We start from the raw sequence: 15430 nt of genomic DNA on the forward strand, positions 1-15430 counted from the left end.
TGGTCCACAGTGATTCAAAGTGGTGGAGATCTGAGGATACAAAACCATTCCCTAGAACCTTCACCCAAACACTGTAATTTGGTATCTACGAAACCTGTGGCACTTCTAAGACAACATAACAGCCATATATGTATTTTTTTTCCCATCATGTAGAACACACACGACCCTACTCACCTACCCTCCCTGGCCTCCTCCAGACGTGCACACACTCCACTGGAGAAAATCACTTCTGTACTGTTTTCACACCTCAAGTTTATAAAAACTCCTAAATCTACCCTGAATAGTCCCACCATGAAAACCACATCCTGAATGGTAGCTACAGCCCACCAGAGGCCTCAAGAAAGTGCTGACCAGTGTCTGCCATGAGCAAAGCCCTTTAATCAACAGCATCTTATTTAATTTTCATAATAACCTTAGGAGGTAGGCATCGATTCTGCCATTTAAGAAATGAAAAAAGTGAGACTCAGAGAAGTAATCTGCCTAATACCATACAGCTGCTAACAGTAAAAGCTAATACCTGTGTTAGGTCTCAGGCATTTTGCAGGGGCTTTATGTCTATAAATTAATTTAATCCTCACAAAAGCCTTATGAGATAGGGGCCATAATGACCCCCATCTTATAGGCGAGGAAACTAAAGCACAGAGAAATTAAGTAACTTGCCCAAGGGCACACAGCTAATTACGAGAAGGCCTAGCGTTAGAAGCCAGGTAGCCATTTTCTTAACTGGACGTGAGATTTGAACCAGGGTCTGACCCCAAAGCCCACATTCTTTCCACCCTGCTAATGAGCCTATGGACTTCTGCCCGCCAGTAACTTACCTGTCGGCTGTGTCCTGGGCTGGATATGCTTGAAGGACTGGATTGTGACAAAGCTAGGCTGCTATTTTTCCCAACCTGAAAGACACCAGTGAAGCCCTACTCAGACACGGGAGCCAGCTTGGGAGAGACCCACCGATACCAAGAGTCGCCAGGGGCAAGGGGGAGGCGGCACGGTACCTCGAGGGCTCTCCTCCCGTCGTGTGGAACTCGTGTTTCCATCTTAAACGGCAGAGAAAATAAGAATGTTTCAGGGGGGCCTTGATGACGCCCCCCTCATCCCACAGGGAACGTGGAATGGAGGGGAAATCTTAATCCGCTTCCCAGATGCGCAGACTGCAAGTTTCCGGGAGCAGGCCCAGCTTTTCCACCAGTGACTGCAGTCCCAGACCCATCCCGTCTCGAGCCCAGACTCCCCTGTACCAGCTGGGAATAAATGCCTGCGTCTTTTTCTGAGTCAGTTTTCCCGACACACTCCTTGCTGTTCTTAAGTAAAACGGCAAGAGATATGAGTCTTCCCTTTCCAGTGGGAGCCTGAGCGGGCCGGTCCTATGACGCAGCACTGGGGGCGAGGGGGCGTGGCCGTCGGGCTCCTCCCCTTTCTCGTGATCGAACCTGGGCTCGCGGTGGGCTGGAGTACGTTACGGAGGCAGCTGCTATGACGAGCCCATCCTCTACTTAAACTCGCCTTCGCGTAAAGACGTCTGCCTTACGTTTGCAGTCTCGTTTTTTGTACGGTTTAACATCTCTGTGGCAAATTCTGGCCCTACACCACCCGATACAATTCAATAGATCCCCAGTTAGTCCTCAAAGCACGTTTACCTTGAATTTCTCAATCTCATGCCATGCCTCTCCCAATCTCCTAACAGAATCAGCACAGATTCCAAAGGCCTTCCCCCTACACCTGGTGACCCTGGACAAAGCCTTTTCTTAATGGCCTGGTGACAAGCACCCAGGTATCAGCTGCATTAGAGAACCAGTATTGACTAGATCCAAGGCAGCCATTAAATTCATCAGCTCTTTTGGATTTCCCTCCTGATGAGCACTCTCTGAAGGAGGCTTGTCTGCTCCTTTCATCACAGTTTTTGACTAATTCATCATGGTTACTAAACATCTCATATGGTCTTGGCACACCAAAGAATCAACAGTGGCACATTTACTCAATACAGAGGCACAGAGGTGAAAAGCCCAGACCCCAGAGCCAAATTACTTGGGTGTAAATCCCAGACCTATTATTTACTCGCTGTGTGACTTTGGGCACATTGCTTAACCTTCCTGTGCCTCGGTTTACTCATCTGTAAAATGGGGGTAATAACAGGTGAAGATTAAATGAATATATCAAGTGCTTGGAACAGAGCCCATCCCATAAGTAAGTGTTAGCTGCTAGAACTTCATCGAAAACTGATGACACTATAGCCTTGCTGCTCAGGGTGTGGTCCGCAAACCAGTGCCGTGGCACTGCCTGGAGCCTGTTAGAAATGCAGACTCTCAGGCTCCACCCCAGACCTGCTGACTCAGAATGTGCATTTTACTGAGACCCTCCAGTGATTCATGTGCACATTCAAGTTTAGGAAGCCCTGGATCTGCCCTCCATCCTGAGACCTGGAAGGTGGCACCAACCAGTAGTTTAGTCTCTGCGGGACCCTGTGGGTGCTGGTCCCCTCCTCTGCACCCCTGGAACTGCAGATGTGTGCGAGTACCTGGGCTCTGATGAGAGGACCTATGTCCATCCCCCACTGCCACAACCTTGGCCTCGGTTGCAGCTTGTCTGGCCCTTGAGATCCAAACTTGCTGTTTCTTGTGTGTTTACCTGTGTTTTGTGAATTCCCCTCAAGAGGTTCTCTTCACGAAGTTTTAACAAGTCTCACACAGAGATGATGCAAAACGTGAAAACATCTTTTAAACAACTGCCTCTCATGTCTCCAAAGTCCCCATCCCCAGACAGGGCTGGCCCACTGAGTTCTGTGGCTGTCGGCCTGGGGCTGCTGCTACCATCCCTGCACGCTGTCCTGGGAGGTCCCTCCCGCTGGACTCAGCTCAAAGGGACCCCAGGCTGCCCCCTACCCGCCTTTGCTCCCTCCTCTACACACAGACAGTCAGGTGGGAGGGTTTCCTAAGCAGCCTTCCCAGCTCGAGAGGAAGACTAGACTTGAGGATGCGAACAGGGCTCAAGGGAAAGAAACACGAGTTCTTCTTGGATCATTTCCCATTCCCCCAGCTCCCCTCACGGTACACCCTCCTCTGCGTACAGTGGCCTTGAACACTTCTATGCCAGTTGGTGTGAGCTGCAGCGAGACTTTAGGAAGGGAAGGGTTATCTTAGGAGTAGGGAGCCTGGTAAAGTGAGAAGAATAGTCCCCAGAAACATGCGCTCCCACCCCCCAGGTGGGACCCAGGTCACCATTTAACCTGGCTGGGCCTCAGGTTCTTCCTAAGGGGATGCCAATAGATCAGATAAAACTGCTTGGCAATAGACCCCTTCAATGATATCATCCTCAGAACTCCAGATATACAATAGAGTGAGGTGATGGAACTCAGAACCTCTCTGTGCCTCAGTTTGCTCATCTGTAAAGTGGTGATTACAATTGCATCAACCTCGCTGGGTTGCTGTGAGGATTAAATGAGGTGATGCTCATATAGGACTCAGAACAGTGCCTAGTGCGTGGAGACTGTAGAAAGTATCTGTTAGATAAATTGCTCTCAGAGCAGAGGGTGGAATTGCCCACGGGGAGAACGAGGATGGGACTCATGCTTGCGTTACCTGTCTGGGCCACCTGTCTGGGCCACCTGCCTGGGCCACATAGCTAAGCGGGGGGGGGGGGGGGGGGGGGGGGGGGGGGGGGAGGCGCTGCCCTGCTCCCCCTCCCGCCATCCCCAGGCGGTGCCAGAAGGCTCCTGGAAGGACGGGTCCCTTACCTGCCGAGAGGAGGTGCTGTTAACGGGATCGGGCACCGGTGCAAGAAGGCTGGGTGGGTTCTTTCTGTGAACGCTATTCATTCCAGGCATTTTAGTGATTTTACAGGCTTTGCTACTAGAACTTGAGTTCTTACGCTTTTTTCCTTCTGATTTGTCAAAAGAGAGGGGCAGAGAAGACACGGCATTGTGTGAGGCCAGAGAGAGGTCCCCTGCAAGGGAGGGCACAGAGAGGGGACAGGAGTCACTGCTGCCGCCCCCCGAGCCCATGTGTCTCACTAAGTCTGTAGGGCCGCCGGGCAGCGAGGTCCGTCCTGAGGGCTCCAGTTTGGCACTGAGTGGGCTCACCCCGTTGTTTGAGTTGTGCACAGACAGACTGTTATAGGGAGGGGCTGCCTGATAGGAGTTCAAAGCTGAACTGGCATTCAAAACACAGTTCTTTTTGTGGGGCCCTGATAATGGGGAGAGGGATGTCTGCAGGGATACGGAGGGAGAGGCGGAAGTCGAAGACGGCGGCTTCCTCTTTTTGTTACTTGGAGACTCGTCACTACGGGCGGACAGGTCTTTGACTTTTGAGGATTTGCTGGTTTTGGTTTTGGATGGCTTGTGGGATGGGGAAGGGATGACAGCTGGTATCGGGGACACGGCAGATGGGGCCTTGAATGTTGAGTCCATGATGCTGAGGGTTGCGGCCACATGAGGGAAAGCTGTGGTGTGTGACATGAGGGCGCTCGGGTCCGGCGATGTCACAAAAGCTGCATTGGAGAGCATGGCTGATGTCATTATGTAAGAAGAGGTGAGTCTCGAGCTGATGGGAGCTGAAGGAAGATACACAGCACTGGGGTTGCTGAAAGGCTGTAAAACGGATGCTGGAACAGGGGTGGTGATGTGGGCTGCTGGCGAGGGCATGGGGCTATCTGCCGCAGGAGGGATCTTCCTAAACATGAGAGAAGAGTGAAAGAGAAACAGTGAGAAATAGGTTTGGCATTGCTCCAGAAGCTCGACTACGTGTGAGCATCAGGGCTACAGAGAAATCCCTGGCGGAACCAGACAATGGAAAATGAAGCCTTGAAGGATGGCAAAGTCTGAATTATGGCCCTTCCCTATAGTTCCCCCCATTGCAACATCCAGCAACCTAGTTTTAATTACTTTCAGGTTTTCAGATCCTTTTCTCCATGCTGGGCTACTGGATAATGGCTGATTTGGGTTCATGAATAAAAGGCGAATGTTATTTAGAATAGAAACTTCCCCAGCAGTATCCCCCTCTGTTGTTTGTTTTCTCCCCTGGCAGTGACAAAGGTAATTTTTAACGAGAAGGGGTCGTTTCACACTCAGGTCCTGGCTTGAAGTAAGAGGCGTGAGGACGGGGCTTGGCCACCTGCACACGTGGGCCAGAGCGCCCCCTGTGCCCCTGCAGCCCCTGCCCCTCAGGGCCTCCCACCCCTCCTGTGCCCCGCCTCTCCACCCTGCTCTTGACGGGAGGAGATCTGGGAGTCACCTCTCTCCTCACAGGCTAGAGTCCCCCTGCCCTCGCTGCCTGCAGCCTCTGGGTTACCCTGTAGAGAGGCACTTCCACGTCAGCTCCCGGCTGTTGGCTCTGTTTTTTTTCCCCCTTCACCTCACCCTGCCTCAGCGATCACTCAGGAGCTATCTTTGGGGTATGGCTGCCCTTCAGCAGGTCTTCCTGTCCCTCTGTTAGGAAGGGGGAAGGGTACAGGGACCCTCATGGATTCAGAGAAGGGGATCAGGAATTTCTAGCTTGCTCAGAAGATAAGTGCAGGAGAGCATCTGAACGGGGCGGAGGTCTTTCTGAAAGCTGGGGGCACCTGGGAGCAAGGTCCCTGCCTCACGCTCCGTGGAGCCCAGGCCAGCCCCAGGTGGTGGGTTACTCTGGAGGCCTCCCCGCAAACTCTGTCTTTTGACGTGTGCTGGAAACAGCTTCTACTTCCAAACCATGGCTTGGGGCCATGTTGCTGCTACTCTGGGGACTGAGAGGGGCACAGGGGCCTCTGGGTCACCATGTCCCTGACTTTTCAGGAAAGGATACTGACCTCAGGAGCCAGGTGAATATTTTCAAACTGGTTCTTTCCTGTTTCTCACCTTGCTCCCCACTCCCTGTTTCTGCTGGAAATCATGTTCCGTGTAGCTGGGCTCCCCAGAAATTAGGAACGAGCTCTGCTTCGTTCAAGAGCTTCGAAAACAGCTCTTGAAGGCGGGCAGGTGTGAAATGGGGCCTCCCTTTTCTCCTTGGAGGCCACCCTCCCAGCCGCAGCATCGGGGTGAGGCAGGCAGCGCTGGGAAGAGGCCCCGCTGAGGAGGAAATGCCTCTCCTAGCCCTGCTCTCTTTGAGGATGCAGTTTTCTGCCTGCAGTTTGCTGAAGCCCATGGCTTCCACCTCTAGGGTGGAATCCAGAGGAAGCCTTGAATATATAAGCGCAGTGTCCCTGAAAACATCAGACTCAGGAGATCAAATATAGGAGAAAAACATTGCCAAACCCACTGTGGCTGTGACGGTGTTTGAAAATCTGTTTTCTCTCGGGCCTAAAGAGAGTAAAAGCTCCCTGTCAACGCTAAACTGGGGCTCCATTAGTGGTACTTGTTGCAATGAATGAATGACTGAATGGATGGATGGATGGGTGGGTGGTGGATGGGTGAGCAGGTGACTTCTCAGCAGCGACATAACTATGCATGCCAGGCAAGGACTCCCATGAATCAGATCGGAAAGGTCTAAACACGCCCTTACAACTGTCTGGCACTGCACAACCCCTTCCTAACAGCACCAGGGCCCATTTCTCAGAGTGTGTGGTGTCAGCACACCGCACCGTCTCCGCTGGCTACTGACTCCTGGGATTCTCTAGGCATCCCACTCAAGTCTCTCCTTCACTTAATTTCCGTACCAGCTAAACTACGGATAGGCGTCCATATGGGCGGAGGTTTGGCAGTGCCTTGTAATAAAAAGTTATTTACAAATACCAGATGGCTCATTTAGAGAGGACCCCCATCGATGACCTTAACTGGGATCTGCTCTGAGTGTCCCGATTTGTTATTTTCTTTTGTTTGTACACATTCAGGTTTCAGCTTGTGGTGACCGGCAGAGCTGAAGTCCTCAGCGTGCCCGGGCTGACACTCAGCACTGGGGTGGGTGCTCTTTTTCTGCATACTCTCTACCTCTTTCCTTCCTCTCCCCACTCACCCTTAATGGCCAGCAGAGTCAGGAGGGGAGAAGGGGTAGGGGAGCAGCAGGGAGAGGGGCATGTGGCAGCTCACTGTCTCCGGGGACCCCTTCCCCCCACGCTAGACAGTTAATGTGCTCTTCCAGGTGCCAAATGGCAGCGGATTTCAGCTTGGCGGGCTGTGTCCCAGCTGAAGCTTTGCACGCTGGCCTAGGGAAGTCCCATACAAAAGCCCACAGATGCGAATAAATTACAGTGCCCATCCTCCCCTGCCAGCTGGCATGGAGATCCAGATGCTGACCTGGCTGAAAGAGAATACTGTGTTGGCGTCTCCTGATGCAGAGTTAAATGCTTGTTAAAGAAAAAAGAGTCTTGGCCGTTCCTTTTCTTCCTAATGTCTTCCACGCCCCCATCGGCTGCCATCCCTCCAGGTTCGGGCCCGTCGGGGCCTGGGGTTTGGGCAGTGAGGTTGAGAGGGCAGCGGGGTGCTACGCTCTCCAGAGTTGACACCCAGGCAGCCCCAATGTTGCTCAGTGACAGCAGATTGGTTAGACAAGTCCTGAAAAGGGGGGAGGGACCTGATGCCCTGTGGCTCGGGTTTCTGTGCCTGAGGAGGAAAGGAATATGGACTTGAGCTGACAGGACACCAGGCAGCGAAATACAGATCAACACATTCCTTCCACGTGCCCGGGATTTACACTTCCGCAACACAGGAGAGCACAGAGCTGCAGAGTCACCGGCGCTGGCTGCCGTGCTGGGGGACCCGCGCAGAGGGATAAGTCACCGAACACCGAGAACACAGTAACCCCGCACGCAGCCCATCGGGTGCTGTTTAGAAAGGACACAGGTAGATCTCGGGGTGCCTTTGAGACACACTGGGCAGCCACTTAAGGGAGAAGAAATGACAAGCTTCTCTTGTGGCCCTTTCCTACTTCACAGGAAGTGTCAATGTGTCGTCCTAAGTCCGCTATGAGAGCTTACTGCAGGCACCGTGGGGCTTACTTCTAGAAGTTCTGGAAGCTCTTTGGGCATCGTGGTGAATAGGCGCTGGGATGCCATCATTGCCTGGGAGAGTGGAGGAGACCTGGGAGAGGGGAGGTTTTGAATTCTGTTCCCATCCTACCCTATTTCTCAGGAATGCCTTCCTGGCCTTTCCTGGGCTTCACTGGGCAGGGTGAGGGGCTTAGTGTTGGCTCTCCTGGACCATCTGGGCTTAGAGCTGAGGAATCCATGATTCTGTGGATTATGAGATCTCAAAAGCTCACCTTTGCAGGACTGGGGGCTGGAGGTAGCCAGGGCGTTGGCCTGGCATTACCAAGTGGCCGGAATGGCAGCTCCTTACGTGCTATGGTTTGAGAGGGTCTAGCCCCGTCTTCCTGTACAACAGCATTTCCCTAAGTCAAGAAGGCTTTTCCCCTTTTCATGAATCTATTAAAATGCAAATACATCGAGAGGTGTTGGAGAATAAAAGGACCATAGGGAAATGGGACATAAGCTGGGTTTAGGGTAGAGAGAAGTATGCATAGAGGTGAGGAGAGAGTCCTATAGCGAGGTGGGAAGGGCCAAAGACAAGCTTAACCAACTTGGCAACATGGCCCCTGATCTGCCCTGTTGGTTGCGGTACGTACTTTTGCACAGGACATTGAACAATTACAAGTTGGTCCATAACCGTTAGGAAATGTTTAGTATTGACACTGTAGCATTAACATTACAAACTGAAGCATATTCTTAATATCCTTAGATGGTCTCAGTCATAGCAAAAAGGCCCTTTAACACTGTTAAATAACGAGGTCTTATCTAATCCCTTTTCATTTAGTTTCGAAGATTACCAACACAAAAGGGATCTCCAAAGAAGACAAAGCATACCACACATTGTCTCTGAAAAATATAGGCAACCAAGAAGAGGGGCTGACATTTAAGAATTAATCACGAACCCTGATTTCAGAATCATTTTGTTCAATAAAAAAGCAACTAGTGGGCTTCCCTGGTGGCGCAGTGGTTGAGAGTCCGCCTGCCGATGCAGAGGACGCGGGTTCGTGCCCCGGTCCGGGAGGATCCCACATGCCGCGGAGCGGCTGGGCCCGTGAGCCATGGCCGCTGAGCCTGCGCTTCCAGAGGCTGTGCTCCGCAACGGGAGAGGCCACAACAGTGAGAGGCCTGCGTACCGCAAAAAACCAACCAACCAAACAAACAAAAACCAACTAGTGACATTCATTTAGAAAGCTGGGGTTCAGATAGTTGTGGAGCAGCTCAGATCTCATATTGCACAAAAACCGCTCACTTACTTCCACATCTGTGAATTCAAGTGTTTTTCTACCATGGAGTTTAGTGCGAATCGAAAACGGTCCCATCTTCTATCAAACACATAATACCCTCGGCCCATGAGGCGACTCCCAAATGAGCAAAACTGTGAGGGGGAAAACAAAAACGATTTTAATTTTGATTACAGGTTAATAAGCTAATATAAGCTCTACACAGAAAAATAACATTTGCATAAAAACACACAGGGGTACAGTTTTCCTCAAAATAAAGAAGCAAAATAGTACCGAAGCCAAAAATATTTCTGTGGTGCTTCAGTTTGAGCTCCTAGATTTTCTGCAGAACCTCACAGGATGACTCAACAATAGTGACATTCGGTCTTCCGTAGCATTGAGGGCTACCTTCTCTATACCTGGAATTGAGCCAGCATTTTAGGTTGAAAAACAAAACCAAGCCAAACCCAACCAACAGCAACCAGTAGCCGGGTAGTGTGTCAGCACCACGGGCTTGTCACAGCTGTCATCTTCTCAAGGAAGACGGTGGTTCTCTGCTTCCCATCACGGTAATGGAAACGGCTGGTCCTGAGCTTCTCCTGCCAGTGGGTCATACCGTTCCTACCTGTTGTCAGCGGAGCCAGCTCCCTCCCAGCTGGGCTGAACTCCCTCCTCTCCTGGTGCTGCCTCATCTCCTCTCCCATCGGCGCGTCCAGGCTGCCCTGGGACACATCACTGCCTCTGCGCCCACGCTTCTGCTGCCCCCTCGGCCTGCCTCTGTCTCCTCCCCTCTTCTCTCGGCCAAGTGCAATTCTCCCCTCCCTCAGGGCCCTAATTAAGACTCTCCTTTCCAGCGACCTTTATCTGACTCACGCTGCCGCTCTGAACTCCCACAGACACCTACACATACTTCATTACTTTCCCACCTGGGAATCGCTAGGTGGCTGTATTACATTATATTGCATGCTTCTGTGCCTGTCTTGATGATTATAAACGTATAAAGGTCAGGGACCCCATTCTCTTCTCAATATGAGAAGAGATTTAGGCTAAAGGATGGATTACAGAGATAAGGTCCTACAAAGTGTTCAGAACGAACTATCACACTTAAAACACGGGGCTGAAATATGAGCAGTTAGATGTTTGATAAACGTCATTTAATGATGATGTTAGGACAACCAGGCCAGCAGACAGACAGGTAAGAAGCGGCTTCTGAGGAGGTGACATTTGCCTGGTCAGAGCTCAAGCGAGTCTGCAAATATGACTCTATAACTCAACTGCGTTTTTCCCCCTCCCCCAGGCCTCTCCCAGCAGCTCCCTGGCCTCCATCCCAGACACAGTGCTGGGTTGGCACTCATTCCACAAATCCTTCCTGGAACCAGCCTTTGGAACAGTTCTTAGGAGGAAACGCAAGACCTTCCCTTTGTTTTGTTTCTGCTTATGTTTGGGGTGGGGTTACCCTAAAATCTTGCCTCCCATCAAATCTGGTACTCCTGATGAAAAATTCTTTTCCGCACATTAAGGGCTTACTGGCCAAGTACTAAAACATACAAAGGGAGTTCTCCCACGTGGAAGCCGGTCCCCAGCAGCATGTGGGAGCCGGTCCAGGTCCAGACATCTTTTCTTCTTTCATCTCCTTGCTAAAGACACCCTGAACAAGTGTTCATTACAAAAATTGATTTAATGTATCAGTTGGCCGTGAGAGAAAGGACAAAGCAAAGAAACGAATCCGTGGCCTTTCCATTTAAATCAGCAAAACATGAAGGGCACACAAATCTGCCAGGCTCTGAGTTGAGCTAATCCACTGTAGCCTGGCAGCTTGTCATTTGGACAAAGATCTTGATGTGCTCCAGAGTCTGGCCTTCTGGTAGACAGCCCTGTCTCCCTTTCAGACTTGGAAGCTGGAGGCCTCTTACTGTCTGTGCTACCTATGTCTCTAATTCAACACACATGCAACGCTCAGTGCCCCAGAGGCTCCTGTCCTTGGTCGCCTATGATGCCCCAGGTAGGGCTGGTGATCCTCGCTGCACTGGCCACTGTGGCAGACCCTACTGGTTGCCAAGTTCATCAACTGCTACCCACCCCCCCCCCGCCCCCCCCCCAGCTCTCCCTGCCTTTTCCTTGCTAACAGAACCACACAGTGAGCAGGGAAGGTAGGTCTCTTCCCAGAACTCTGGGATGAAATCACGGCAGGTTTCATTCTGTGCTACTACAATCCTATCCTCTCTGCCACTGATTGGTATAGGGCTGGGCACATGACCTACTTCTGGTTGATGGAAGGGAAGGTCTGCTGGGGGTGCTCATAGGAAGATTTTTCTTCCCTAAGAAATGACATAAGATAGCATCTTAGAAGCAGACTCCCTTTCTGTTTGTCCCTTTCCCCGCTTTGTAGAGTGCTACTGGGTGAGGATGTGATATTGGAGCTCGAGCTGACACATCCAGACTGTGCGTGAAAGGCAAAGAGGGTTGCAGAGATTCTCCCTCAGCAGCAGGACATTGAGGAGATGCTGAACCAAGCCTGGGAGCTCTCACCTCTAGACTCCTTGTTATATGAGACAAGTAAATGACCGAAGTGCACACACTGTATGAGTTGTTTTCTATTACTGGCCGTCAGAAGCATTCCTGACTGCCCCTATTTTTGTACTAGCCAAGAGGCAAAGTCTCAGGCTGTTGGTGAAGTACAGGTCACCGTCCTCCCCAGAAACAGGAAGTGAATTTGGCCTTCATTCATCATGCTGATAGAAGGGAGGAGGGACTCACTCTATCGTGATGCACGGTTGATTTCACCTACACAGTTCATGCCATCTTGGGACAGTCAAAGCTAATCTTGCAGGGCTGAAGCTGGGAACAGAGCAAACCGGCTGTGGGGTCCAACGTTCCCAGCCTCCCTGAATTCGGCTCTGTGATGGAAGCACCAGGCAGTCCCTTCTTAAGTGCTCGTAGGGCAAACACAAACAAGCCTCCAGCTCATGCCTCCTTATACCACCCACCTCGATTTCCATGACCTTCTGAATTGTTAAAGTGGATTCTTTCAAGGAACTGGGAAGAAACTGACCTTTTCGTTAATCAACAATCACGCGGACATGAAATGCTTCCTTCTTTCCTGCACACACACACACACACACACACACACACACACACACACACACACACACACACACACTCAGTTCTGGTGCCATATCGTCACACCTACTAATAACAATAAAACTCAGAACCAACAGGGGAGCAAACCAGCCAGGACTGGCACCTGGAACACTGCTCAGAGACAGTTTCCAAGGCAGGTGAGCTAGACTAACTCTTGAAATCAGAGGCTCCCCGTGGACGGGCAAGGCAGGAAGGTCAGTTCCCCGTGCTCTTCTATAAACACCGTTTCTCAAGCATTATCGCTTCCAGGTGGACCACAAATACTCAGGTGTTTAAAGGATTAAAATCAGCTGGGAGCCCTTACCTTTCCTTCTGTGATTTTCAGAGGGGATTTCTAAGGTAATCATTCAACCTCAGGGGAAGCCCTTTCGTAAAACACTGTCCCGGAGGCCTCTCCTTAGGAAGGATGCCATTGTAGGACACAGTCACCTAGATACTGCAAAGCACAGGGGGAAACAACGCCTGGATGGAAACAGAAGGAGGCCTACCGCAAGAGGTCTGGGGTGGTGGGTGGAGAAATGACAGTCTAATAACTTCTCGGATTCGTCGGCTCCGTCCATCTCCCCTTCATCACTTGACAGTCGGCTGGCGAGGTCACCTCCAACTGGGGGTAGAGGGGGTTCCGGGGTGTAGCCACTGTGATTTGAAGATGTACTGCTGCTTATGCTATTTGCAGATGATGGTCTAAGGGCAAGAGAGAGCAAACAGAATCAACTTTTCCGAGGGAACAAGATCCACCCAGTTTCATGGAGCTCGGAAGGCAGACCAGTCAGCCTTCCAGATACATTAAGGAAGGCGGATCAATGGCAAATCTGCACAAGGGGAAAATTCAGGCTGAGAGGGTGAGCAGCGACCAGCTCTCTACAGGTTGGAGCTGAGGCTCTGCCCTGCTTGAATTTGGGCGTCAGGGACAACTCCAACAGTGTAAGAGGAATAGAAACTACAAAAATAGAAGCCAATGTGACAAAGAGTTAATTTAACTTAAAACTAATCTTCTAGAATTCACTTACAACTATTCATTCATTTGCATGTAAGTAATTTGTACTTGCCCTGCAGTTGCTTCTCTTTGAAAGTGGACCTGATGGGAAGATCAACCAGATAAATAAGTTCAAATCAATCAACAAAATATCAGTGATGACAAAAGACAGCCCTACACACACAGCTACTAAACGATGGCTTTATGAAATTGTTACCATACCGACATGAAAAAATGGTTTGTCCCAGCCATGGGGCCACAAGTTCCTTTCCCCACAGCCAAGCCTGTTTCTTAATATATCAAACCACATGCAGTTTAATTGTGTCTTCTGAGGATGATTGTTTCCGTTTAATTTTTGACAAGCCTCTAGACCCACAGGCTGGCATGACTGACTCAACAGTAGGCGTTGAAGAAATATGTTTCTCAATGAAGGAATGAATGAATTCTATGCGTATAAACAATCCAACAGATCTCATCTCAATTATGGCTAAGCTTATAGAAAAGCAGCATCAGTCGCAGTAAGACGTGGCACTAATGCTTCCTGAGCAGCAAAGAGCAAAACGAAACATACACCTCAGGAGAAGAGTTAGAAGAACGGTCGAAGCTAGTTGTTTGTTGTTTTTACTGCTCTCCACTTTCATGAGGTGATTGACCAGGGAGAAAGATTGGGTGAAAAAGAAGATCTGGAGAAAAAAAAATCAGGATCTTAAAAAAATAATAATAAATAAATAAACAAAAAGGTTTTCTGTGCTCTGCTTTGAAAGCTGCCCCTTCAAGCAACACGAAGCAGCTTTTACTCATGCGTCTCCCTTCTCCCTCATTTTCACCCTGGATTCTTTGTTGTTTTGAAATCTTTCTAGGTGTCAAATTCCTGAGTTCAAACCAGATCCCCAAAGCAGAGTCGTGTAAAAACAAAGCCACAAAGGTAGAAACAACCCCAATGTCCATCAACAGATGAATGGATAAACAAGACAGCTCTACAAACAGATACTAAACTATGGCTTTATGAAATTGTTACCATACCATATATCCACCCAATGGAATATTGAGTCTTAAAAAGAAAGGAAATTCTGGACTTCCCTGGTGGTGCAGTGGTTAAGAATCCGCCTGCCAATGCAGGGAACAAGGGTTCAATCCCTGGTCCGGGAAGATCCCATATGCCACAGAGCAACTAAGCCCATGCGCCACAATTACTGAGCCTGCACTCTAGAGCCCATGAGCCACAACTACTGAGCCCACAAGCCACAACTACTGAAGCCCGTGCGCCTAAAGCCCATGCTCCACAACAAGAGAAGCCACTGCAATGAGAAGCCCGCGCACAGCACTGAAGAGTAGCCCCCACTTGCTGCAACTAGAGAAAGCCCGCGCGCAGCAACAAAGACCCAACACAGCCAAAAATAACTAAATAAATAAATGTTCCTTTAAAAAAAACAAAGAAAAGAAAGGAAATTCTGACACCTGCTACAACATGGATGAACCTTGGGGGCATGATGCTAAGTGAACTAAGCCCGTCACAAAGGACAATTACTGTATGACACTGCTTGTACGAGGTACCTAGAGTAGTCAAATTCACAGGGACAAAAAGTAGAACAGTGGTCACGAGGCGCTGGGAACAGGGAGTTAGTATTTAATGGTACAGAGCTCCAGTACCGGATGATGAAAAAGTTCTGGAAACGGCTGGTGGTGATGGTTGCACCACAACGTGAATGTACTTAATGCCACTAAACTGTACACTTAGAAATTAAAATAGTAAATTTCATGTATGCATACAATGCTACAAATAAAAAAACCCCATAAAACGCCACAAACAAGGCCACAGGTAGTTTTCCCGTGTAATTATACCAACTCTGTTGGTATGATAATTTATTATGGACTATCACTTTCCAACCTTATGAAAACAAAGATGCCATTCATTCTACATGTTAAAAGTCTATAGTCCAGAAAACACAACTCCCAGGTGCATTCCCTACTCTCCTGTGTCAGAAGGGACAACAGCACTGTTGCCTGTTTACAGCTGAAGACCCAAACGGTAAACCAATTTTGATAACATCAAAACATATAAAGAAAGAAAACAGCATTCGTAAACCTGCCACTCAAGATCAAGTGTTACTTCCATTTTGATTTATATCCTTCCAGACCTCTTTACTGTGCGAACAGGCAC

The 15430-nt window shown here is 49.8% G+C and overlaps 1 protein-coding gene across 10 annotated transcripts in view; it reads right to left on the minus strand.

The window, feature by feature from the left end:
* Nucleotides 1-15430, minus strand: part of ATXN7L1 (ataxin 7 like 1) — a 240750-nt gene that overhangs the window by 4147 nt on the left and 221173 nt on the right. For 8 of the 10 annotated variants that reach the window (XM_027123867.1, XM_027123865.1, XM_027123869.1 and 5 more), the window contains 5 exons: nucleotides 12782-12977; nucleotides 9186-9307; nucleotides 7202-7507; nucleotides 3731-4664; nucleotides 819-893 (listed from right to left, as the gene is read on the minus strand). In XM_027123867.1, coding sequence (XP_026979668.1) covers nucleotides 819-893; nucleotides 3731-4664; nucleotides 7202-7507; nucleotides 9186-9307; nucleotides 12782-12977 — 1633 coding nt within the window. The remainder of the gene's footprint in view (nucleotides 1-818; nucleotides 894-3730; nucleotides 4665-7201; nucleotides 7508-9185; nucleotides 9308-12781; nucleotides 12978-15430) is intronic. The other 2 variants (XM_027123871.1, XM_027123870.1) reach the window with 1 other exon arrangement.

The sequence above is a fragment of the Aethalodelphis obliquidens genome, unplaced genomic scaffold, assembly GCF_003676395.1.
Source record: "Aethalodelphis obliquidens isolate GAN/ISIS:26980383/991018 unplaced genomic scaffold, ASM367639v1 scaffold27, whole genome shotgun sequence".
Taxonomy (NCBI): Eukaryota; Metazoa; Chordata; class Mammalia; order Artiodactyla; family Delphinidae; genus Aethalodelphis; species Aethalodelphis obliquidens.